Source organism: Protopterus annectens, chromosome 2.part0 (assembly GCF_019279795.1).
Source record: "Protopterus annectens isolate FY-2018-M chromosome 2.part0, PAN1.0, whole genome shotgun sequence".
NCBI classification, from domain to species: domain Eukaryota; kingdom Metazoa; phylum Chordata; order Ceratodontiformes; family Protopteridae; genus Protopterus; species Protopterus annectens.
The window spans coordinates 749961219-749987240 of NC_056728.1; the positions used below are offsets into that span (position 1 = coordinate 749961219).

At 42.9% G+C, this 26022-nt stretch overlaps 1 protein-coding gene across 2 annotated transcripts in view; it reads left to right on the forward strand.

The window, feature by feature from the left end:
- UGCG (UDP-glucose ceramide glucosyltransferase) overlaps positions 1-26022 on the forward strand; it is a 396521-nt gene that overhangs the window by 333453 nt on the left and 37046 nt on the right. For both annotated transcript variants that reach the window (XM_044061068.1, XM_044061069.1), the window contains 2 exons: positions 1601-1779; positions 18317-18403. In XM_044061068.1, the coding sequence (XP_043917003.1) occupies positions 1601-1779; positions 18317-18403 (266 nt within the window). The remainder of the gene's footprint in view (positions 1-1600; positions 1780-18316; positions 18404-26022) is intronic.

Genomic DNA, 26022 nt, shown 5'->3' on the forward strand with positions numbered 1-26022 from the left:
GTTGGTTGGTACATTTCCTTTTGCCACTAGGTATGTTAGTCCTGTCTTCTGTCATTTCTGTACCCCCTCCCCTTGTATAACGGCAGCAGGGGCTAGTTGCGCTACAGTGGAGAAAAATTCTTGCTAGGAATCTGCTCTGCAGCTGATCCCTTATTAACGTGTAGATGTGCACTAGCATTTCTGTCTGTTTTATCCATTCCCACCAGCGCCAGTATTCTTTGGAAGATTATACCACAGATGGAGACATGGTAGTGCAGTGTTCATCCCACTCAGACAAATATTCCTCCATTTCCTATTGTGTTGCAATAGAGAGAAAGTAAATAAAGTTAGCTCTCTCACTAGTCAAGATGATGATAAATCTATGCATTACAGTAGATGGAACAAATTCTGTTTTTTCTGTGCCAAACTTTGGGATTTGTTGACCTGTCCACAGGACATAGCCTTTTCTCCAGTCTGACTTTTGGTTTTGGATCTGGGAGGGTTTACAGGTGTGTGTGTGTGTGTGTGTGTGTGTGTGTGTGTGTGTGTGTGTGTGTGTGTGTGTGTGTGTGTGTGTGTACACGAGAGGGTTAGTGTGCATGTGTGAGCATGTGTTTTCTTGGGAAATTCCTTGCTGCCTTTTGCTGTGGTCCTTGTTATGGCCAGTTTTTGGTGCATGTCATTTGAGAGTTTTGCCTTACTTTCCTGTAATGAAGAGTAATTTTCAGAAGTGCACTTGCAGAGAAAAGATTATTCCACAAGATAGTCACGTGCAATGCATCTCATTTTGTGGGCTGCTGTGGTTCCTCCACCTGCAAACTAAGGAAGGCTGTCTGGCTAGAACAGAGGGTAACCAAGTGGATACTGAGGTCAACACCCAAGTGCCCGAGTAGTGTGTGCAGAAAACATCCAAAAAAAACAGGCTAGCCTCCAACTTAATGTAACATACAGCTTTAATATAAATAAAAAATACAATAAACTATTAAGTGCTTTCATCCCTAATAAAAAGCAGGACTTCATCAGAACAGTTTGCAATGTACACAATGCAATTATCAGGTGACCGTACTGTTTGAGAGGTGGAGAGGGTTGCGTGATGCAAGATGAATTTGTGTACATCTTTCTTCCCTTCTTTGAGTATTTTTTTTTTCAGTCTGAAACACCATTAAAGAGAAAATGCATATCATTTTGTGAAGATCCTGTGTACATTAACTTCATACCTGCAAAAAACAAACGAACAAAAAAAAAAACATAAAAGAGCTATATGAGGTCTCATTTTAATGTGCAGCACTCTAAATTTTATTTGGAAATCTGGTAACATAATTAGCAAAAATGGCTTTGTAGGTGCATCAGAAAGGTAAATTCTGACCAGGAAAGCTCCTTACTAACTAATGATAAATGCTGACGTCGCATGTGACTACTTTGAAGGATTGCAGTGATGCTGGATGATAGACAACTTTACAACAGTTATGTTGAATTATTAGACAGCTTTACAAGTTAGCAAATGTTTTAAATCAGTAGTGTTCTAACAGACGTTTTTTTTCTGTTTTATCAAGTTTGGTACTGAATTATTTTCAAAGCATAGGCAAAGCTGCTCAGTCCTTAACTGTTGCATGTTTTGCAGGTATATTTTGGGACTTCACATCCAAGGTCATATATTTCTGCCAATGTTACTGGTTTTAAATGCGTAACAGGGATGTCCTGCTTGATGAGGAAGGATGTTCTTGACCAAGCTGGAGGGTTAATTGCCTTTGCCCAGTATATTGCTGAAGATTATTTCATGGCCAAAGCGATTGCTGATCGGTAAGTGAGCTCAGCGGCTGGCTAGTGTTGATGTGAAGTGGTGATGGGCGAGTACATAAACTACAGTTAAAATGCATTCTATTTGGTTTTAAGAGACATATTTCATAGATCAGTCATGAACTGGGTCTGAACTAGTGGGTTCTTCTGTGCTGCTTTGCATTATACATGATTGTACAATACATTCTATTTGGTTTTAAGAGACGTGTTTCATAAATATTCCTTTAAATGCACTCCTGAACTAGTTTTTTTTTTTTTTTTGCATTACACAAGATTATACAAGTTACACAATCATTTCTATTCATGGTAACCACATACTACCAGCATCTGATGCATCATATTTACCACCACGGCACCCTAACTTTTTTCTTGCCTCTTGCATTCTCTGGACCTTGTCATTTCACTCAGTGTGAGAAAGTGTCCTGCATTTGATGCCAAATGTAAGTCAAAACTCTAAGCCTTCAAAAAACTACGAAGTGCTAGCAGGCAGCAAAGAAGAACCTTCAGTGGCTTTCCCTTTTTTTTTTTGCCACAGAATTTGACACATACTAAATTCTCACCCTTAATTTACTTGTGAGATGCACTGGAAAACATTCTCTCTCCGGTGTCTGATCCCACTTCCTACAGTTTGAGTGCATTTTGCTTGTGTTGGTTGAAGATTCAAGACTTTTTTGTGTGAGTCAAGGATCTGACTCCTTACCTGGAAAAACTGTGCTACTTGTAGCTATTACATCTCTTAGAAGGGTATCTAAACTTCAAGCTATGGTGTGCAAAGAATATGCTCCCATAAAGACAGAGAGACCTTAGGAACTAATCCGTCTTTCACAATAAAGGTTGTAATAAAAGTTTCTTTGAGTCAGGGTGGAAAACTCTCATCTTGTTTTTTCCCGACAAAACCCTGAAAACAAAGGAGACCGGATTTAACTTCTTTGAATGTACACTGACCACTAAGATTACACTTGGACAGAACAAAGGGAATCCAAGTGAATGATAAACTGTGCCTAGCCTTTGCACCAAGGAAATAGGTCTTGGTAGTCTCAAAGCAAATGATTTTAAATTGCTGTCAAACTTTTTTACCTTTTGGTACAAATGTTATTAGAGGGAGCCATTTATTGGGGAGGTTAGAGCTCACTCTGCCAGGAGCACAACCACCACTGTGACAGTGGTAAGTACAAAGGACATTATAGATGCAGCTTCATGGTCATCAGTTCATACATTTTCCAAACACTACAGGACACTATCAGCTGGAATTGATTTCAAAAGCTAGGACTGGATTTGCCTTTACTATTTTGAGGGACATGCTCCAGTCCTCTGCTTCTTAGTCAACCTCTCCTTCTCCTTTTGTGGGGTCTGTTTGAGAATTCTCCCTTGGTGCATGACTATAGTGGTGAAACACATGAAAAATTTTGTAGATCTCCTACCGTAGTAATCTGAGGATCTTAACTCCTTCAGACCTTTCCACCATCCCCTCTTCCTGTGGGTTATTATTAGCCAGATTAGGTATACAAAGCCTCTTTCTCCTCTCTCCTCCTCCTTATCTTCCTTAGCTCAGCCTCCTTTTTTTATTGTCTAGGCTGCCTCGTAGGACTGTAGTACTCTGTTGCTTGATTGAGCTTTACAAGATAAACCGGTTAGAGAAGGTACCTCTTTAGGTGGTTGCAGTGATTTTAGTATCCGGTGGACCAAGAAAGAGCTAAGGGATGATGCAGTTATGCGTTTTCCATTTTGTACCCTTTTGCTAGCAACTACACAGCAATTGTAAAAGTATTCTTAGTTGAGAGCAGAATGGGCAAAGTTTTTTAAGATTTGTGGTTGGTGGGATTCATTTGGAGAGTGTCCAGGAATTTTGAGTGTCTGACCAACATCTTTTTTAAACCTGTTTTCAGTAGCTCTAGCTTTACTCAGTCCATTTAAAAAAAATGTTTACAAATTATTGTAGATGTATGTGCTTGTTATAAGTGTATTCATAAAGTGTGGCAAGCAGGCGTCAGAACATGAGATCAGAAACAGTTAGACTTCCTTAGATGAGGTGTAAAATTGCCTCCAACACTAAGTGCATCATACAGAAGCTTGGCTACAAAGCACAAGTAACCCACTCTCTCATTTTTTTTTCCTTGAGAGTGAAAATTCACTTTTCTTATTCAAGATGGTCGGTCACTGCCAATAAAAGCTTGAATAGTATTGTATATATCCCGTTTTAGCATTTTGCATTCGTGCTTTTCTATTACATGGAGATTTTCTTTGCATTTCTTTTTGTTAATGATACTTCTGGGGGGAAAAAAACTGGAGAAACGATGAATATTGTGCAGCTTTAAAGACGCAATGTACTTGAGCACAGATAATTAGATCCCTTGTGGAGCACTGAAATTGTTAGTGATTACTGAAGGTCTTTAAGAGATCACAGGCTAGTACATTTGTGTCAGAGGACAGGAATACAGCAGCTGTGATACCCTTGTTTGGTGGGGGAATAGTGTTGCTATATGTCTGTAGTCTGCAGACAGCAACCAGTGTGCTTCTTGGCCAAAAGGAGCTGTCAGTCAAACTTTGTGCAGTTTTACACTTTGGTTACATATGAGCTTAACAGGGGAGTACTAGAAGAGGCAGTGTCTACCCATACTGTGTGAACTTTGATCTGATCCCACACTGGATGCTGACAGGGAAACTAAAGGTTTGGGGAATGAGTCAAAACTGAGGGTTGTGGTGAAAGATAGTATGTCAGAAAAGTGGAAAGTGATTAATGGAATACACTGGTAGTCCAGTATTCTTCACTGTATTTCTCCAGAAGTATCTGACTGGTTGGCATCATTCTCTTTGCTGATGGCACAAAGGTATGTTTAGGAATAAAAGGTAGGAAGAAGAGTCTGACAGAGGATTTTGAAAGGCTAAACATATGGATAGAAAGGTAGAAGTTGAGCTTCAGTGCTAAGCAAAGTAAAGTGCTCCTCCAGAATCAGAGTAAGAAATCCGTGGCAGGAACAAACAGAATGCTGAGTGCATCCCCAGGAGAATAGATGCAGAAAAGGGGCAATGCTTCCACTTTACAGGACTTGATCAGATCACAGCCTGTGAAGTTCAGGAGGCCTGCAAAGGAAAATGACATCAGGCTGCTGGAAGAAATCCAAAGGAAAGTGATCAGAAGCATCCACGGAATGGAGAGAGAGAGAGGGATATGACCAGAAGGTACAGGAGCTACAATTCTCTCATGAAACCAGAAGATACAGACCAGGGATTTTTGTTGGTGAAGGGTTGTTCTGGTGTATTGTTCCTGTAGTTGGACACCAAGTGATTCTCAAGGGGGGTCTTGTCTCACATCTCCACAGCAGCCTGACTGTCTAGCTTGTGAGTTGAACTTTATTTCGCACACATAGTGCTAGAGACCTTTGAATCACCAGAGAAAGTGGATTTAAAAAATATTAATTTGGGAAAAACCCTTTTGGTGGCATTGATGCTTTGAGTTGCTGGAAGCACAGTACAGAGCACAAGATGTTCGTGTTACACTGCTGCAGTCATTATACTTGGGTTATCCTGCCGTCAGGCGGTTCCCCAGTCGGCCTGAGTTCCAAAGTCTTGTTCCGGCATCTGTTGCTGTCGCCTCCTCCCTCACGTCAGTGCGACAGGGGTATATAAGATGCAGCCGACGCCATTTTCTCCAGTCTTTCTTGCCTCGTGGTGCCCGAAGCAAAAGCAGTTCGCAAGTGCCGGTCGGCCGTCTCCTGAGATTTTCATTCCGAATCCAGAACCGAAGCCTTCTTCAAAGGATTTCCATTTCTATTGCATCCCATGCGTAGGCCCAGACCACAACGTCACTGGTTGTCGGTTTTGTGCTAGGTTTAATAAGAGCACTAATAAACATCTGTTTGATTTTGCCCGACATTATTTTGGTAGAAAATTCAATTATACCATGCCAGTTAGATACGATACCACAAGAACTGTTGAAAAACACGTATGCAGTCACCCAAGGTAGCAAGCTCCTGATGCCAAAAAAATGTTGTATATTCCAATACAGGATAAACGTGCCTCCACCAATAAAAAGCAAACGGTACCAGAAGTACTTGTGGTACCGTTTGCTTTTTATTGGTGGAGGCACGTTTATCCTGTATTGGAATATACATTTTTTTGGCATCAGGAGCTTGCTACCTTGGGTGACTGCATACGTGTTTTTCAACAATTATACCATGCCGTCGGAACTTCCAACGACTGGAATACACAAAAAGCGCAAAGACAAGGATAGGCATCCGAGGCCCAAAACTGACGATGAAGCCTCTTCTAGGCCAGTCGCCGGTTCTCCGGTTTTCAGCGAGACGCCTTCGCAGCCCCTGACTACCGCTTCTGTAGAACCACAGGCCGCCTCTGACTCCCATGTGGAGATGGCTGGGCCTTCGGACGCACAAGTTGTTCAGCCTACCGAGACTAACCTTTCAGAGGGATCCGGAGTAGCTGAGCAACCCACAGCTTCAGAGGGTGTTTTCAGACCTACTCAGTTGAGCATTAAACCCTCAGCTAAGTCTAAGCCTCCTTTAAAATCAAAGAAACAAATACAGCATTCTCCAGGACAGGCCTCCATGCCTAAGAAACAAATGCTCAAAATGGCCGAAGACCTAATCACTCTGATCAGGGGGTCCCATCCCCCTCCTGATAAAAGGCCTAGACAGGATGCAGACTATGACTGATCCCTGATTCATCCTCAGACCTAGGATACTCTTTACCCCCTTATGAAGATTCTGATGCTGAGGAATCAATTCCATCAGCCTCACCACCTGAGGACTACTCCTTTGGGGAAACCCTACATACCATGCGGGAGCATTTCCACTGGGAATGCCAGGATTACTCGGAATCCAAGAAAAGGCTCAGAGACCTCCTTTTATTATCTCAACTCAGACCCCTTTCTATTCCGCCAGTGGTAGATATTGTGGATGATGTGTATACTGAATCCAGCTTAAATCCTGATTCCTTACCACCAGCCCCTGTTAAACCTGACAGATACTGCAGAGTCCCTGATTCACATAAATTTCTGTATAAAAGCCCTGTAGCCGACCCTGAAACTATTTCTCAGGGACCCAGAGGAATTAAGGCCTCATCAGCCAAGAATCCAGTTCCCTCTGAAAGAGACTCCAGAGCATTAGACAGATGGGGAAAGAAAGTATATACGTCTGCAACCTTAGCAATGAGAGCCTTAAATTGCCAATTTCACATGCTAAAATATCAGCAATTTTTACTGTCTCAGTTAAAACAAACAATGCTTCCAGAATCAGATCCTCCTAATTTTAAAGAAATGCAGGATTTATTGCATGCAGCTGAACAAGTAGGAAAGCATACTTTGCAATGTGGTTTTGATTCTCTAGAGGCCTCCTGCAGAGCAGCAGTTACAGGCTCTGTCATTAGAAGACATGCTTGGTTAAAAGAACATACATTACCATATCATGTTAAAGTAAAATTATTGGATGCACCTTTGCAGCAGGATGTGTTATTTGGAGTTAAGGCAGAAGAGGTATTAAACAAAATGGAGGATAAGGCAAAATCTATGCAAACGGTGAAGGATCTCTTACAGGTTCAGCCTCCTAGATTTAGCAGAAACTGGCTAACTAAGAATTGATCCTTTCCAATTACAGACAGACCTCAAAGGGGAAGATACAGACGTCCAAGAGGTAGAGGTCAAACACAAGGCCCTTACAGGCCTCAACAATGGGTTGCATCAGGCCAGAAAGAAGGGAAGACCGGCCCCAACCTTATAAAAAGCAGCTCCAATGACTTCCCACTACAGCTGCCAAATAAATCCCTCTTGGCAGCCCCCTTGGGAGGAAAACTGGTACTCTTCTACCACAATTGGCAAATGATCACCAAAGACAAATGGGTTCTCAACATTGTATTTCAAGGTTACAGGTTCCACTTTCACACTCTGCCAAGGTTAAAAGGAATGCCAAATCTGCCACCAAATCAATGGGCAGAGGCTCAAAAACAAATTACAGCACTCCTGGATATGAGAGCTATTCAAAAGGTACCATCACAGGAGCAAGGACAAGGATTTTACTCAAGACTCTTTCTGGTACCCAGAAAGGACAAAGCCTGGAGGCCCATTCTGCATCTTTCATCTCTAAACACTTACCTGGATGTTCCGAAATTCAAAATGTTGACACTACAGCAGCTTCTTCCCATGCTGGGCAAGAAAGCTTGGCTCGTGACTTTGGACCTCAAGGAGGCATACCTGCATGTCCCTATCAGACAAAACTGCAGAAGATACCTCAGATTCATAGCTGGTTCAATGCACTACCAATTCTCTGCACTGCCCTTTGGCTTATCTACTGCGCCCAGGGTCTTCACAAAGTGCCTGGCACCAGTAATTGCATTTTGCAGACAGAAAGGAATTCAAATTTATCCATACCTGAACGACTGCCTGATTCAAGCAGAGAGGAAGGACATTCTTCTAAAGCATCTGGCGTTTGTAAAAAAGTTAAGTTGCCTGGGGTACACAGTAAACAAATAGAAACCAAAACTAGTGCCCTCACAAGAGATTATATTCCTGGGTGCCAGCTTGAACACAATGGCCCAGATGGCTTATCTCATGCCAGACAAGCAAGGACAACTGACTCAATACTTTCAATTGATGGCAACAAAGATCCAACTCCCTGCAAGAAAAATTATGCAGGCCTTGGGTTACATGGCATCCTGCATACTACTAATTCCATATGCTAGACTGCATATGAGGAAACTACAACGGTACCTAAAGAATGTATGGTCTCAACACTGTCAAAGTTTGGAAACAGTTATACCACTAATCCCTTGACTTCAACAGGAGTTTCAGTGGTGGGCTCAAGCTTGTCACCTCAACAAGGGACAGCCTTTTACACAACCCACAGCCAGGCAAACCCTGACAACAGATGCATCGGATTACGCCTGGGGAGCACACATGGCAGGCAAATGTATTCAGGGCATGTGGCCCGCAGAACAAAGGCATCTTCACATCAATCAAAAAGAGATGCTAGCTGTACAAAATGCCCTTATAGCTTTCAAGGACCTGCTGCATCCAGGACAACTACTGCTAAAGACAGACAACACCACGGTTATGTGGTATATAAACAAGCATATGCAGACAAGTCATGACCTTGTGGAACACAGCTATAAACCTTCAAGTTCATCTTCAAGCACAATTCTTGCCAGGAGAGAAAAACACACTGGCAGACGACTTAAGCAGAAACATCATGGATCCCCACAAATGGGAATTGAATCCACAAATATTCAGAATGATAACACAGAAATGGTGGAGCCCGGACATAGATCTGTTTGCATCCCCAATAAACTGCCAGCTACAAAAATTCTGCACAAGGAGTTACCATCCACAAGCATGGAAAGTGGATGCCCTCTCATTCAGCTGGGAGAACCTACACTACCTCTCCTGCCAAAGGTACTCATAAAAGCCAGGCAAGAAGAGCCAAAGATCTTGATTGCACCAGACTGGCCACGCCAGCACTGGTACCCAATCTTAAGGAGCTTAGCACAAGAACCACCCTGGATTTTGCCTCAAATCCCACATCTGCTGACTCAGCACAACAGTCAAATACTACACAGCCAGCTAAAGACCTTAAACCTAGCTGCATGGAAGATTCCTTAGTCAAGCAAGCAATGCCTCTCTCCAAAGCTGTTATGGATGTCATTCTGGAGGCCAGAAGGCCTAGTACCAGGAAAGCCTATTCAGATAAATGGAAGAGATTCTGTGCCTGGAACCAAGCTCACAGCCTTGACCCTCTTGTCCCAAACATTCCTCAGATACATAAGACCACCCCGTAGAGCACCTACTCCATCTTGGGACCTCAACTTTGTTCTGGAAAAACTAACTTTACCTCCATTTGAGCCAGCTAACACAGCAGAATTAAAATATATCTCTTGGAAAATTGCTCTGCTCCTGGCAATAACATCAGCACGAAGAGTTTCAGAATTACAGGCACTAATGGCAGTGGAACCTTTTCTCATTTTCCACCAGGACAGGGTGTCTTTTAAAAACTAACCCTGCGATGTTCTTCGTCTCACATTGCTGCAGTCATAACCTGTGGGTAGTCCGCTGTCCTCGGTCGGCCCGAATACCAAAGAGTTAGGCTGGCGTCGGTCATGGGCGCCCGGAGCTGACGTCAGTACGTAGTAGTACTTAAGCGCATGACCGACGCCATATCCTCAGTCTTTCTTGCCGCGTGGTCCGAAGCAGAAGCAGCGTTTGCAAGTGCCGTTCAGCATTCTGAAATTTTCAATTTTCGAGTTTCAGACCGAAGACCAAGTTGGGCTAAGTTGGGGAAAATTTTTGTCTTTTCTTGCCTCAGTTAATCCGGATGTCAGAAAAAGTTAATAATTGTATTTCTTGTGGGAAACAGATACCTCATAGGGACTATCATTCTCTCTGTATTCCTTGCTTGGGGCCTGAGCACGATGTAGTCGGGTGTCGCTTTTGCGCTAGATTTAATAAGCGCACCATTAAACGCAGATTAGACTGTGCTAGGCTTGTTTTTGGTAAGCGGTGTAACTACAACATGCCGTCGGATCCTCCGACGCCGCTAGAAAAAGCGAAAAGATAAATCTTTAAGGTCTAAACCGGATGAGTCGTCCGTTGCGGACGCCGGTTCTATGGAATCTACGGTTGAATCTGTGGATCCAGCCGAGGTCTCGGCTGAATCCCAGGGGGAACCTTTACTGTTACAGGAGTTGGCCTCTCAGGAGTTAGGCCAGGCCGAGGGTGCTTCTCAAGTTTCTGTGGTTCCATCCTTACAAAAGGTTATTAGGCCTTCTACTTCAGTCACTAAAGGCCCTGCTAAGGCTAGACCTGATCTTTCTGGTACGGGCCATAGCCCTAGTTCTTCGGGCTCTGTTCCTAAAAAACATATGTTGAAAATGGCAGAGGATTTGATTACTTTGATCAGGGGTTCTATGCCTCCTCCAGAGAAGAGGCCTAGGGTGGAGACAGATTTAGAGGGAGTGGAGCATTCCTCAGATTACTCTGAGTCCTCAGCTGAGGATATTCAGGATTTTCCTCCCTATTCAGATTCGGATGCAGAGGATTCCTGTCCTTCTGATTCACCTCCAGAGGATTTTTCCTTTTCTGAAACCTTGCATTCCACGAGGGAGCATTTCAAGTGGGAAGGTCAGGATTTTTCAGATTCTCGTAAGAGGCTTAGGGAATTTTTGTTTTTGCCGCAACATAGACCTTTGGCTATTCCCCCTGTTTTAGATGTTGTTCAGGATGTTTTTTTTGAAGCTTCCCTTAATCCTGATTCTTTACCCCCTGCCCTTGTCAAGCCAGACAGGTATTACAGAGTTCCAGAGGCACATAAATATTTGTATAAGAGTCCTAGAGCTGACCCGGAAACTATTATTCAAGGGCCTAAGGGTGTCAGGGCTTCTGTGGTTAAGAATCCAGTTCCTTTGGATAAAGATTCTAGAGCGTTGGATAGGTGGGGTAAAAAAGTGTACACCTCTTCTACGTTGGCTATGAGGGCTTTAAATTGCCAATTTCATATGCTGAAGTATCAGAACTTTCTGTTAGGTCAATTGAAATCTAAGGTAGATGCTTTATCTGAGGGTATAGAGTGTAAGGAATTGCAGGACTTGGTTCATGCTTCAGATCAAGTTGGTAAACATTCCTTGCAGTGTGGCTTCGATGCCCTTCAGGCTTCATCCAGGGTGGCTGCTACTGGTTCAGTTATTCAGACATGCCTGGCTTAAGGATCAAAATTTGTCAGAGCATGTTAAAGCTCGGATTTTGGATGCTCCTCTTCAATCTGAAGTTCTTTTGGTTCCCCTGTGGAGTCAGTTTTGAAAAGATGGAAGACAAAGTGAAGTCTATGCAGACGGTTAAGGAATTTTTGCAAGTGCAGCCCCCTAAGTTTAGCAGGAATTGGCCTGCAAGAGGATGGTCTTACCCTTCTTTGGATTTTCAGTCTAAGGGCAGGTCTAGACGTGGTAGGGGCAGGGCTCACGCTCAGGGTTCTTTCAGACCTAGGACTTGGAGTTCTCCTGCACAATCTTCTGGTGAGGGCAGGGGTCAGCCTTTTCGTAAACAGACCCAATGACCTGTATCTTCAGCTGCCAGATCCTTCTTTTCTGGCAGCTCCTCTGGGAGGAAAGTTGGCACTTTTCAAACAAAATTGGCATTTGGTCACCCAGGACAAATGGGTGTTGGACATAATAAATCAAGGCTACAAGTTTTATTTTCACACTTTTCCTCCTTTCAAAGGCATGCCAGATGTACCTCCTCAGCAAAGGCTGGAGGCTCAGGAACAAATCTCTTTGCTTTTACAGATGGGGGCAATCCAGGTGGTACCTCCGTCAGAAGAAGGCCTAGGGTTTTATTCTCGTCTATTCCTAGTGCCAAAGAAAGGAAACACTTGGAGGCCAATTCTGGATTTGTCCATTCTCAATACATACCTAGACATTCCAAAATTCAAGATGTTAACATTACAGCAACTTCTGCCTCTGCTAGGCAAAGATCACTGGATGGTAACTCTGGATCTCAAAGAGGCCTATCTTCACATTCCTATCAGGCCCAGCTGCAGGAGATTCCTGCATTTTCGGGCTGGTACTTCTCATTATCAGTTCTCTGCATTGCCTTTTGGTTTATCTACTGCGCCCAGGGTGTTCACAAAGGTTCTGGCTCCTGTAATAGCTTTCTTAAGACTGAATACAAATTTATCCTTATCTGGACGATTGCCTGATTCTTGCTCAAGACAAAGACAAGTTACTTCAACATCTACAGTATGTAATGGCAGTTTTAAGGTGCCTAGGGTGTTCTGTGAACGAAACAAAGTCCAGTCTAGTACCCTCTCAGGACATGTGCTTTCTGGGTGTGAGACTGAATACAGCCTCTCAGATGGCTTTTCTGACCCCAGACAAACAAAGAACTCTTCACCTATACTTCCAGCAATTATCAGTACTGTCCAGGCTGACTGCAAGGACAGTCCTTCAAGCCTTGGGGTTCATGGCATCTTGCATTCTGGTACTTCCCAATGCCAAACTGCATATGAGGAAGCTACAGTGGTATCTCAAAAGTGTATGGACTCAACACTGCCACGATTTGGACACTGTCATTCAGGTAATACCTTGCATCCAGAAGGAATTCTTGTGGTGGGCACAGGAATGTCACCTAAACAAGGGACTCTCTGTGACCCGACCAGAGGCGAGTCAGATCATAACGACGGATGCCTCAGACCTGGCTTGGGGAGCACACTTCAATGGGAAATGGATTCAAGACACGTGGCCTCCCAGACTACAGCATTTGCATATCAACATGAAGGAGATGTTAGCAGTCCAGTTTGCCCTGATGGCTTTCAAGGGCCTACTTCAACCAGGACAGGTGTTGATTCGAACAGACAGCACTACAGTCATGTGGTACATCAACAAGCAGGGGGGAACCCATTCTTACCCTCTCTGCAGACAAGCAATGATATTGTGGGAGACTGCTCTGAGTTTGCACATCACTCTTCAAGCACGGTTTCTGCCAGGAGCACAGAACTCCCTAGCAGATGTATTGAGCAGACAAATTGTGGACCCCCACGAGTGGAAATTGGATCCTCAGGTATTCCAACAGTTGACAGTGGCTTGGGGAACTCCAGACATAGATCTGTTCGCTTCTCCTCTAAATTTCCAACTACCAAAATTTTGCACAAAGATGTTTCACCCAAAAGCTTGGAAAGTGGATGCTCTATCTTTCAGTTGGAACAACCTTCATGTCTATGCTTTTCCTCCTCTGCCTCTCCTTACCAAGGTACTCTTGAAAGTCAAGTGGGACAAGCCTTGCATGATTTTAATAGCACCAGATTGGCCACGACAGCACTGGTATCCTCTGCTGAGGAGTTTAATTCAGGAGCCTCCTTGGCCTTTGCCACAGCTTCCTCACTTGTTGTCCCAGTCAAGCAGTCATTTGCTCAATGTCAGGGTGCAGTCCCTGCATCTAACGGCCTGGCGTATTCTGTTTTAGAGCCTGTGGGTTCTCAGCTTCCTCAACAGGTTTTAGATGTCATTTTGGAAGCCAGGCGGCCCAGCACTAGAAAAGTTTATGCTGATAAATGGAGGAGATTTTTTCTTTGGAGCACAACAAAGGACTTTGATGTCTCGGTACCTAATTTGAGTTTTACACTACAGTACCTTACTGAATTAGTAGACAAGGGTTTGTCATTTTCCTCTGTGAAGGTTCATGCTGCAGCCATTTCTGCTCACTATGATTGTGACCCTCCTTTATTTTCTCACCCTTTGTTTAAGCAATTTCTTAGAGGGGCAAAAAATATAAGACCCCCACGTAGAGCTCCTTCCTGGGATCTCAATTTTGTGTTGGAGAAGCTTACTTTGCCTCCTTTTGAACCTGCAGCTACGTCTGAATTGAAGTTTTTGTCTTGGAAGACTGCCTTTTTGTTGGCCATTACTTCTGCTAGAAGGGTATCTGAATTGCAGGCTCTCATGGCAGTTGAACCCTTTCTGATATTCCATAAGGATAGAGTTTCTTTGCGTACTAACCCTACTTTTATGCCAAAAGTGATTTCTAATGTGGCCTTGAACCAGTCTATCCATTTGCCTACCTTTTATGCTGATCCCCAAAATAAGGGGGAAAAAATCTTGCATTCTTTGGATATACACAGGCAGTTACGTTACTATTTGAGCAGAACTAAGGAGTTCAGACGGACTCAACAGTTATTTGTTTCTTTTGCTTTGAGTTCACAAGGGAAAGCTGTTTCAAAGCAGACTATTTCAAAGTGGATTGGTAATTGTATTGCTTTTTTGTTATTCTCATCACGGGAAGAATGTTCCTGCTGGGATTAGACCTCATTCCACTAGGGCTACTGCCACATCTACTGCTTTTTTGAGGGGTGTGGCTACTAAGGATATTTTGGAAGCAGCTACTTGGAGTTCAGTTCACACTTTTACTAAGCATTACTATCTCCCTCTTTACTCCAAGTCCAGGGCTGGGTTTGCCACTGCAGTCTTACAGGGCATGTTAGCAGCCCCTAATGCTTTTTAGTTTGCCAGTCTCCCTTTTCCTTTGCTTTGGGATTCTACCCACAGGTTATGACTGCAGCAATGTGAGACGAAGAACATAGTACAGTTTTGTACCTACCATAAATGTAGATGTTCGAGGATCCACATTGCTGCAGTCCTGTTTTCCCTCCCTCCTTCCCCTCTATGGTTTGGGGTTGTTGTTGTTGTTGTTGTTGTTGTTGTTGTTGTTGTTGTTGTTGTTGTTGTTATTGTTCCTTGGGGATAATTGTTATTTTCTCCTTTGTGGCTCTGGCCTTTCCTTTTTTAAGGCCTTCTGACATCTGGGGCAAGAAAGACTGAGGATATGGCGTCGGTCATGCGCTTAAGTACTACTACGTACTGACGTCTGCTCCGGGCGCCCATGACCGACGCCAGCCTAACTCTTTGGTATTCGGGCCGACCGAGGACAGCGGACTACCCACAGGTTATGACTGCAGCAATGTGGATCCTCGAACATCTACATTTATGGTAGGTACAAAACTGTACTTTTATGCCAAAGATGGTATCCAGTGTGGCTCTAAACCAAACTATTCACCTGCCAACTTTTTATCCTAAACCACAGAATAAAGGGGAGAGACTACTGCACACTTTGAACATTCACAGGCAGTTACGCTTCTACTTACAAAACCAAAGCTTTCAGAAAATCTGAGCAATTATTGGTAGCATATGCTGCAGGAGCACATAGAAAAGCCATTTCAAAACAGACGATTTCAAAATGGACAGGACATTGTATAAGTTTCTGCTACACATACCATGGAAAACCTGTACCTAGCAGCATTAGATCTCACTCCACCAGGGCAACAGCCACTTCAACTGCCTACCTCAGGGGAGTACCTACCAAGGATATTTTGGAAGCAGCAACTTGGAGCTCTGTACATACCTTCACCAAGCATTACCATCTGCCTCTATACTCTAAATCCAGAGCTGGCTTCGCCAGTGCAGTGCTGCAGGGCTTTATAGCCACACCTAATGCCTTCTAGAACCAGCCACCCTACCTCAGCTTTGGGATTCTACCCAAGTGTAATGACTGCAGCAGTGTAACATGATGAACATAGTACAGTTTTGTACCTACCATAAATGTAGATGTTCGAGTGTATACACTGCTGCAGTCCAGGTTACCCTCCCTCCTTTCCCCTCTTACTAGCTGGTACATACCTATGTCTTCTACCCTTACTACCTATGGAGAGTATTTGCTGGTAGCTGTAAGCTGTTTTTTGCTTTTCTTATGTTTGTTTTATTAGCAATTGGAATTGCCTACCTATTTAGAGGCACCTGACATCTGGGGCAAGAAACACTGAACAAAATGGCATCGGCTGCATCTTATATACCCCTGTCGCACTGACGTCAGGGTGGAGGCGACCGCAACCGACGCCGGACCAAGACTTTGGAACTGAGGCCGACTGGGGAACCGCCTGACGGCAGGATAACCCAAGTGTAATGACTGCAGCAGTGTATACACTCGAACATCTACATTTATGGTAGGTACAAAACTGTACTTTTTGAGTTGGTAACAACAAACTCTTTTATACAAACGGTGTTGTGTGCTATGTCTTTAAATCAATTCATTTGCTTCCAGTTTTATTACCAGAGTATAAGAATAAAGGGTTGTAACTGCTACATGCCAACTCCCATGGCTATACACCGACAGCAAGCACAGTACTTTCAAAATGATGAAGGACATCTGAAAGACTGATTGTCCTATATGAAGTTTAAACAAGAACCGTTTAGCAAGTGCATCTTTTTCTAGTGACTGAGTCCATTGCCTTTTGTTTGGAGAAGCACAGCATGCATGTGAAGAACCTGTCTGAACATATTTCACAAATGCTGCTGCCCTTTCTGATACTTTGGTTAATGTACCAACCCAGAGCATACTAGAATATGGTGCTGGAAGAGATGTGCATATATTTTCTAGCCTTTATAAGGTAGATGCCCAGGCTAACAAAACGACAGGCTTTAGCACAGCAGTTTCACAGGGGATTCAGTAACTGTCATGGCTATTTAATGTTATTCCTTAGAAGTGTTTGTACGTGTGTATTATGTTTTACTGTTAAAAGACATTGGCCAAAGGAAAATATACTATAGTTGTACGAGGTTGCTTACCGTAACATTATGTCTTTGAGAGATCAGTTTAGCAGTAAGACAAGGGCATTTCCTTGTTTTTGGTCTGACCTCATTGTTATGTATAGATGCATTGAAACTTGAGGGATTATAGGTTAACAGCTTATTTACATTGTGGTAATTATAGAGAGTTCTCTGTTTACTTTGTTTCACCACACATTTTCTGCTTCTTGGTCAGATGCATTTGAAGGGTTGCCTGTGACTGCTGATCAAGTGTTTGAACCACATGCAGGCTATAGCATGAAGCCTGCACTGGTCATGCAGGATGTTGTTGGCTGCTTAAAAAATCAAGCTGGATCACTATGATTTGCAAATAGATAAGTGTGTGAATCAAGAGTTTATTAATAAGGCACACTGTTCCTTGAAGAAACTGTTGTGTACTTGCAGAGTTCATTTTTTTATTGCTTCTTGCTGGAAAACAGAATATTTTGCTTGGAAGTGCTGTATTTATGTGAGGTTCCAACTCACTAATGCAGGTGAAACAGTAAGAGTTAATTGTTAGGCCTTGTCCAGAGCAACATCAGTATAAGTAACTTAAACCAAAAGCAAGTCATTTGGATTCTAGGCAGGCTTACACTACAATCAGGTTTTTTTGGATTCTGGCCCAACATGTTCAGTAGTAATGAGGGTTGATGCACTTCAATCTTGCACTTCAAACGTAGTGTTTGTAATATCTAGCTTGCTGAAAGGTTGCTGATGTACATCATACTGGTATCACAGTCATCAGCATGTCTTATTTTAAATTGTTTTCAATTCTTCTTTACTTTTGGCAATTAGATGTGAGGCCATTTTGACCCAGATTTGTTTTTCAGACATTTTCTGGAACACTCTGGATCATGGAGTGACTTGTCAAACCAGTTGACCATTGATCAGTAATAGTACGAATCAAACTGAGATCTTCTAGATGTAAGGAGTCCAGGTCCAGTCATTGACATCTAAATGTAGCTCTTTTTTAACTTAACTGTTCAAAGATTTTCTTACAGTCTTGTTCTTAGTATCTGCATTGTAACAACTATTGAACTGTAGCTGGGAATGTGTTTTCATGGTAGCTTTTTTAAACTGTACATTGTACTTCTACATTAGCAGGTGTGTGCATGTGTTTGCAGGGATTTTTGGGGATTGAAATAGAATGCATCTGGGTGGCTGACAAGTTACTTACGAGAAAGAACCCTACTAATTTTCTGTATGTCACCCACTTGGCGACTTTCGTGCACAACAGCTTGATAAGTATTCAAAGGTGACCTCTTTAATGTTCTGGTTACTGAGTTGAAGTAACGGCCATCATTCCTTCAAAAAAAAAGAAAAAACACAATGCTTGATTTTGTGTTTGACATATCTGTGCTGTCATCCAGTGGATTGTCAAAATAGTTTTATATTGTATTCTGTGATCCTTAAAAATGCTGTTTTGTATTTTCAGAGGCTGGAAATTTGCTATGGCAACACAAGTCGCAATGCAAAATTCGGGCTGTTATTCAATTTCTCAGTACCAGTCACGGATGATTAGGTAACTTGTTTTCTTTCAATGCCAAGAAATTCTGTGAGTGAGTTATAAATGGCAGATGTAGTTGTGTGTGAGAGGAAGGCAAAGGAAGACATTGTCATTTATAGAATAAAAGTACTCTTTTTCAGATATTGTACACATTTTGCAGTTGCAAGTCAGAATAAGAAAATATATCTGTTGTAGAGCTCTTGCCACTGCAGTGCTCCTTTTACTTGATATTTGCCTGACAATTTTCATGTATTTTGTGGATGTTTCCTTTGAGCTTAGCGCCTCCTTGTCTGACATACAGCTTATAAGGAGGAGATGCACCCCTCCCCCTGCAAAACGACTGTTTAAGTTGACCAAACAGTAGCTTAGACTCGTATCTAAAGATTGTAGATTAATGGTAAAAACATTGACTGAAAAAGGATGGAAAAAAAAGATTGACAAATTAATGTGCATACTCTGAAGCACAACCTGGGACCATGCAAAAGAAATCTGCTGTGCCCTGTACCCTCCACATGTACACATCTACAGACATGCATATGTATGGATATATATGTTTGTAATATATTTATGGATGTGTTTGTCAAACAGCAGTAATATCAATGTGTGTAGTATAATGTCATCACCAAATCAAAATTATATATGTTAATTCGCTACTACACATGCATAGATGAATCTCTATGCATGCACAAACTGAAAAAGAAAACATTGTTTTTATACGGGGGGAAAGCCCCCCCTGCACCCCCATGGGGAGTGTTACCCTGCAATACCCCCTGCTATTTATATATATACCAACTTTGAGATCAAACCGTTCTCAGGGAAAGTGCAAATTCACTAAACTGTAGAGTTGTCTGCTCCATACCTTTCAAACTTAGAAGAAGAAATCTGGACAAAGCCATAACTAATGGGAGGATAAAAGGCATAAGTAAAAGGCAAAAATCTGGATGTTCTATGAAAGTGTCAACACTTCAGAGGTAATGTCCAATCTGCTGCTTTTGTCAATAGATGTCAACCATCTGTTTAGTTGACCAACTAGTGCTGACTAAACAGATGTTGACCAAAATCACTGTTTTGACAAAAGTGGCAGATAGACACAGAGTAACTCGGAGATCACACAATTCTTGGGGAAGGGGCATATTCCCTAGACCTGGCAGTTGTCAGTCTTGCACACCTGTTGACTGAAGTATGTCAACGAAACAGATGTCAACATTTCATAGTTTCTGTTATAATAAAAGTTCTCCTACATATGGATTTGCAAGAATGTAGTATGCATGCATACATACATACATACATATATTACACGCACACACACAGACACACACAATTTATATATATATATATATATATATATATATATATATATATATGTATATATATATATATATGTATATATATATATATATATGTATATATATATATATATATATATATATATCTCTGTGTGTGTGCCTATACACACGCGCACACACGCACGTACATATAAAGAAGCAGAAAATATCAAAATTGGTTATGATGTTCAAATTTCTTAAAAGGCCAGTGAGATCTTAAGCTTGACAATTGAAACTATTATTGTTTGGAGCTCATACAGTAGATTCCTCGAGTTCATCCTGTGTTAGCATCACTTCTAGTACTGTGTGTTGTTGTTTGGGTTTTATTCAGTGCCATATGTCTTTATCTAGAATGTTAGCTGTATTGGCCAAAGCAGTGCAGAACAGTTGTGTTTGGGTTAAACCCCATCTAGAAGTCTCCTTTGTAGCACCCTGCACTTGATGTTTTAAGGCTGCAGTCCCTTGGTGGGTAACTATAAACTGGAGAAAGGAAATGTCATTCTTATTGTGTTTTGCTACCCAGGACAACCATGGTTTCATCCATCTAAACTAGATATTGGTGCTCCAGTACTGACCTCCTAAAGATTCATTAAAAGCCCAACACGAGGTTTGAGCTCATGCTTAAAAGTGCCTTGCCCCATGATGTGCCCATTTATGATTCAGGGACATGTTAGCTGTGATGAGGTATGGTCTTATCTGCTAATTTGCATATCACTGAATTGCGTTTACTACCATGACATTCTGGTCATTGCTGATCTGCCGTTCATGGTGGTAAACGGCTGCTTGTGTAGGCAGTGACACCCCCCCCCCATCATTGTCCCTAACACAGAAATCTATAAAACACCAGTGCATAAATACCCCACAGTTACTAACCTGTCTGTCCTTCCATTTTCCCCTTTCACACCCCGTAGAAGTTGAAATACCATTGTAGCATTTATATGCCCTGGTGGCTAGTGTATCTTTCCAACCCCAATCCCTGTAGTGCCATTGGTGACAGTACAGACCTTTAAAAGTATTCCCTGGTGGCCTAGTGCACCTCCCACCATGTTCATGATAAGCAGTTAAATGTGGCCTTTTGGCAGTGTTCATTACTGTGATGCGGTGGAGATGGAAGAGCTGATCAACACGGTCAAGAGATTACTTGAATTGCTCAGCCATGTAGAGCCCTTCCAGGAGGCAGTTCTGAAGAGAGTGCACATGGCCTATTAGCATATGGTTCTCCCCCATGGAATGCCTCATTAGCATTCAGCCAGTTCATGGGACCAGTCCTACGTGACGTTGCATGTCTTCTTGGTTGAGGACAGTGCAGCACTGTGTCAAGGTGGTTGCTGAGTTGAGGAAATGTGCCACTATGCATACACATCTACAGTGCATTCTTGAATCACCCCCTCTGTCTCTGCAGCAGACTGCTAAAACGTCAAAAATAAAGGATGTTGCATCTAGTACAGCACCATGTTAACCCAGAAGGGACAACTGGGTTGGAAAGCTTTAGCTGTTATTGTACCTTTAAACTAACTGTAGCTGAGCATGACCATGATCTGCCTGGATCAGCTCTGTACCCAGATGAACAAATGGTAAATTAAAAAATAATTGAAAATAAGGTAAATAAAAAATAAAAGTAAAGTAAATGCAAAAGGGAGGAGGCATGCCACAGATACAGAAAGGGGTAGATACTGTAGCAGTTGAAAGAAGAAAAAAATGTAACAGATAATGTAGCCAAGCTTGGTTGGTTATTACAATGCAAGGTGTGTAGCTAAGATGACTAGGAAGCTGCAGACTTTTATACTGGAGGGAGGGTGGAGACAGCTTGGTATCCTGGGTGGTGTTCAGGAATGGCAGTGAAGGGGAATTTGGAGGTGAAGTGGCTATATTAATAAAAATGGGCATTAAATGTGAAATCAGAAAGGAGGGGTATTGCAACCTTTCAAAGAGAGCAGGGGAGCAGGATGCATTCAGACCTACCGAAAGTGTCTTAATGGTTGCAATAGAGGTAGGAGATGTATTACAGTGCATCACCTCTCAGCCTTATCAAGGCCGGCAGACGAGATGCTGGAGGGCAGAATATGGAGTGGAATAGCAGGATACTGTTTCTAGTCTTGAAAGATCTGAATCTGTCAGGATCTGACTAGGAGATTCTGAGCTCTAGATGGGAGCTTTTGAAGTCATTGATCTTGAGGGGTCCAGTCAGCCAGTACTAGGACTATACTAGAATAAAGCAGCCACTGAATGTTGTTCTAAGCAATGTATAGGGGGGTCAGTGATATCTAGATGAAGGTGACAGTTAGCTGAGAGTGATCATGCCAGTCTGTTTAGGCTGGAGGAGTTTAAGAGCACCAATGTAGATGCAGTTGCGTAATTTGATTATACTGGGATATAACAAACTGGAGGAGAGTTTCAAAAGGGAGTTGGTGGACTGGACAAGCTGAGTGAATTGAGGGATTAAGCAAATTATGGGAATGAGTGAGTGTCACAGTACTCAGGGCTGTAGACATAAGTTTGAGCAAAAGGAAGAATGGGTCAATGTAGCTACATAAAAATGAAGCTAGCAGTTAGGAAAAAGGCAAGAGTATACAAGAGCATACAATAATGGGTAGGGTGGGATGGAATGGGACTGGGGAGGCATGAGGTGGCGCAGCTGCAAGCTGAAAGGGAGTTAGCAGCAAGGGTGAAATGTTTGGGGTCTTGTTGACTTGTGAGAGGCTACAAACAGTAAAAGGAAATCACTCTGTAAAAGCCAAGACAGGACAGTCATTCAAAAAGTCACAGAGACATCCAAGATACTTTACTGAGCCATAGGAGTGATTTGTTTACAGGCTTAGGAAGCTTGCCAGAGGAATATTCAATAAAAATAAAACCTGGTGTACTGCAAGTGATGTATACTTCTAGAAAAGTAGCTGTAGCATTTAAAGTACCACTGAGTATGAAGTGAAGGTCATGGAAAGCCTAGGTGTCATTAAGGAGAGCTAGATCTAGCAGGGTGTGTAGTAACTAAAAAAAAAAGGATAAGATTCGCATTAGTATTGCTCCACAAGTGCTGAGTAACATTATTGAAGTAAAACATTGCCCATAAGGTCAAGAATGCCAAAGATTATTTTTAGTACTAGATGTAAACCAAGATTTCTGGCAGATAAGGCTAGATGAACAAACGTTGTCACCTCACAGCAAGATGTTCTCAGATTCACTTCTCAGCTGGGGTGTCTTCTGTATGGAGTTTGCATGCTTTAAAGTTACCAACTTGCCAAGAACCCCATCTGCCTAAATGATTACAGGCCAGTGGCCGTTATATCAAATGTAATGAAATGTTTCGAAAGACTAGTTAAAAGGCATTTGACTACAGTACTACCCCACTCCTTTGACCCACTGCAGTTTGCAACTGGGCAAACAGATCAGCTGCTGATGCCATTTCGGTGGCACTTCACCTCACATTGGAGCTTCTTGAAGAGAACAACTGTGCCAGGCTGTTCATAAATTTCAGCTCTGCATTCGATACAGTGATTCCAACTGCGGTGGTGGTGCTGCGGTAGCGTTGTCGCCTCACAGTTGGACGTTGCCCGTTCGATTCTCAGTTAGAGCGTCTTCTGTGTGTCAACATGCATGAATGGGCATTCCTTCGTTGAAGGTTGTGTGTTAGGCCCGGCAAGCCAGCATGTAAAACTCTACTGCCAATCATTAGCGGACCTGAGTTCCGCTGTGGCGACCCCTAATCGGGAAAAGCTGAAAGACACAATTCAGTACAGTGATTCCAGTGCAACTTGTAGAAAAGCTAATCAACTTTGGCATAAATAAAGGGCTGTGCAACTGGATCCTTGATGTTCATCGTGCATACAGCTGCAGTAATCACAGATGGGTTTTCTGCCATCAGGCGGGTCCTCGGTCGGCCGAATTCCAAAGTCTAGGTCCGGCGTCGGTTGTTGTTGCTTTTAAGACACAGCAGACGCCATTTTCTTCAGTCTTTTTTGCCGGGCGGTGCCCGAAGCAGAAGCAGTTCGCAAGTGCCGGTCGGCCAGCTCCTGAATTTACGAAAAATTGGAAACCGAAGTCTTCTTTAAAGCTAAGTACCCTGTTGGGGAAACTTTTCTTGCCTCAGACCGATGTCAGAAAAAGTTAACAATTGTATTTCTTGTGGGAAGCAAATACCGCATAAGGATTTCTATTCCCTCTGCATACCTTGTTTAGGCCCAGACCATGACGTCTCGGGCTGTCGCTTTTAAGCTACTTTCAATAAACGCACTATTAAGCGTCGGGCGGAATTCGCCCAACACTTTTTTGGTAAAGCCTTTGATTGTAAAATGTCGTCGGAGACTCCGACTACCATTTTGTCCAAAAAACGCAAGGACAGAGACCGACACGCGAGGCCCGCGGTCTCCACCGACACCACGCCAAAACCGGCTACACGTGGTCCGGTTCTCAGCGAGACACCTATGCAGTCCCTGACTACTGACGACACTTCTTTGGCTGTGTCTTCTGTAACCAAGACCGCAGGTACCTCGGCCCATACCCAGACTGCAACCACCGAAGCCACTGTGAGCGTTGAGCCTCCTAATGTGGACAGGTCCACTTCCACCTATGGTGTCTTTAGACCCTCATCTTCCTTTTCCATTAAGGCCTTTACTAAGTCCAAATCAGCCAGGCATCCCAAGAGGCCTGTTGCACAGGGCCCATCTCCAGGCCCCATGCCTAAAAAGCAGATGCTAAAAATGGCTGAGGATTTAATTACTCTTATCAGGGGTTCCAAACCCCCTCCAGATAAGAGACCCAGAGTGGAGGAAGATTCTCCCTCTTCTGATCAGGGCTTCATTTTTTCAGAGCATTCTGATGTAGAGGAACACTCTTACTCCCCTTTTGAAGATTCTGATGCAGAGCAGTCCATTCATTCTGTATCTCCAACAGAGGATTTTTCTTTTGGGGAAACCTTGCACACCTTGAGGGAACACTTCCATTGGGAAGGCCAAGACTTTTCTGATTCCAAGAAAAGACTTAGAGAATTTCTCTTGTTACCTCAACACAGACCTCTGGCGATACCTCCTGTCTTGGACATACTTGATGAGATTTATTCGGAGGCTTGCCTTAATCCGGATTCACTGCCTCCTGCCCCAGTCAAGCCTGATAGGTACTACAGAGTTCCTAACTCTCACCAATTTCTTTACAAAAGCCATAATGCTGACCCTGAAACCATTTCTCAAGGCCCCAAGGGAATGAAGGCCTCTACTGCTAAGAATCCACTACCTTCCAAAAGAGAGTCAAGATCCTTAGAAAGGTGGGGGAAAAAGGTATATACCTCGGCCACCCTAGCCATGAGGGCCTTAAATTGTCAGTTCCATATGCTTAAATATCAGCAGTTTCCGTTATCACAATTAAGAAATAAAATGTCTCAACCTGAACAACCAGATTTGAAGGAGTTGCAGGATATGATGCATAGTGCAGAACAAGTGGGTAAACACACCTTACAAATGTGGCTATGATGCCCTAGAGGCCTCAAGTAGAGCTGCTGTTACAGGATCAGTCATTCGTAGATCTGCCTGGCTCTTGCCTGATCATGTGAAAGCTAAACTACTAGATGCTCCTTTACAAAAGGATGTGCTATTTGGTACTAATGCTGAGGAGATACTACGGAAAATGGAAGAAAAAGCCAAATCTATGCAATCTGTCGAAGCTTTTCTACAGGTTCAACCACCACGTTTTAGCAGAAATTGGCCTTCTAAAAGCTGGTCCTTTCTAGCCACGGACAAGCCCCAAAGAGGTAGATACAGGTGCACAAGGGGCAGAGGACAAGTCTCAGCTGGCAGCACCCTTGGGAGGAAAGCTGGCATTATTTACAAGAAATTGGCATATTGTCACAACAGACAAATGGATCCTGGACGTTATAAACAGAGGCTACAGATTTCATTTTCACACTCTTCCAAAAATGAGAGGCATGCCAAACCTGCCACACAATCAAAGGGCAGAGGCACAACTACAAATTTCAAAGCTCATAGACATGAAAACTATTCAAGAGGTACCTACTCACGAACAAGGTCAAGGTTTTTATTCCAGGCTATTTCTGGTACCAAGGAAAGGAACCGACTGGAGACCGATTTTGGACTTATCCATCCTAAACACATTTTTACTCGTACCAAAATTCAAGATGCTCACATTACAGCAACATCTTCCCATGCTGGGCAAGGAGTTTTGGCTGGTAACATTGGACCTCAAGGAGGCATACTTGCATGTCCCAATCAGACAAAGCTGCAGAAGATACCTCAGATTTCTTGCAGGTTCAGTCCACTATCAATTCTCTGCATTGCCCTTTGGCTTATCTACTGCGCCCAG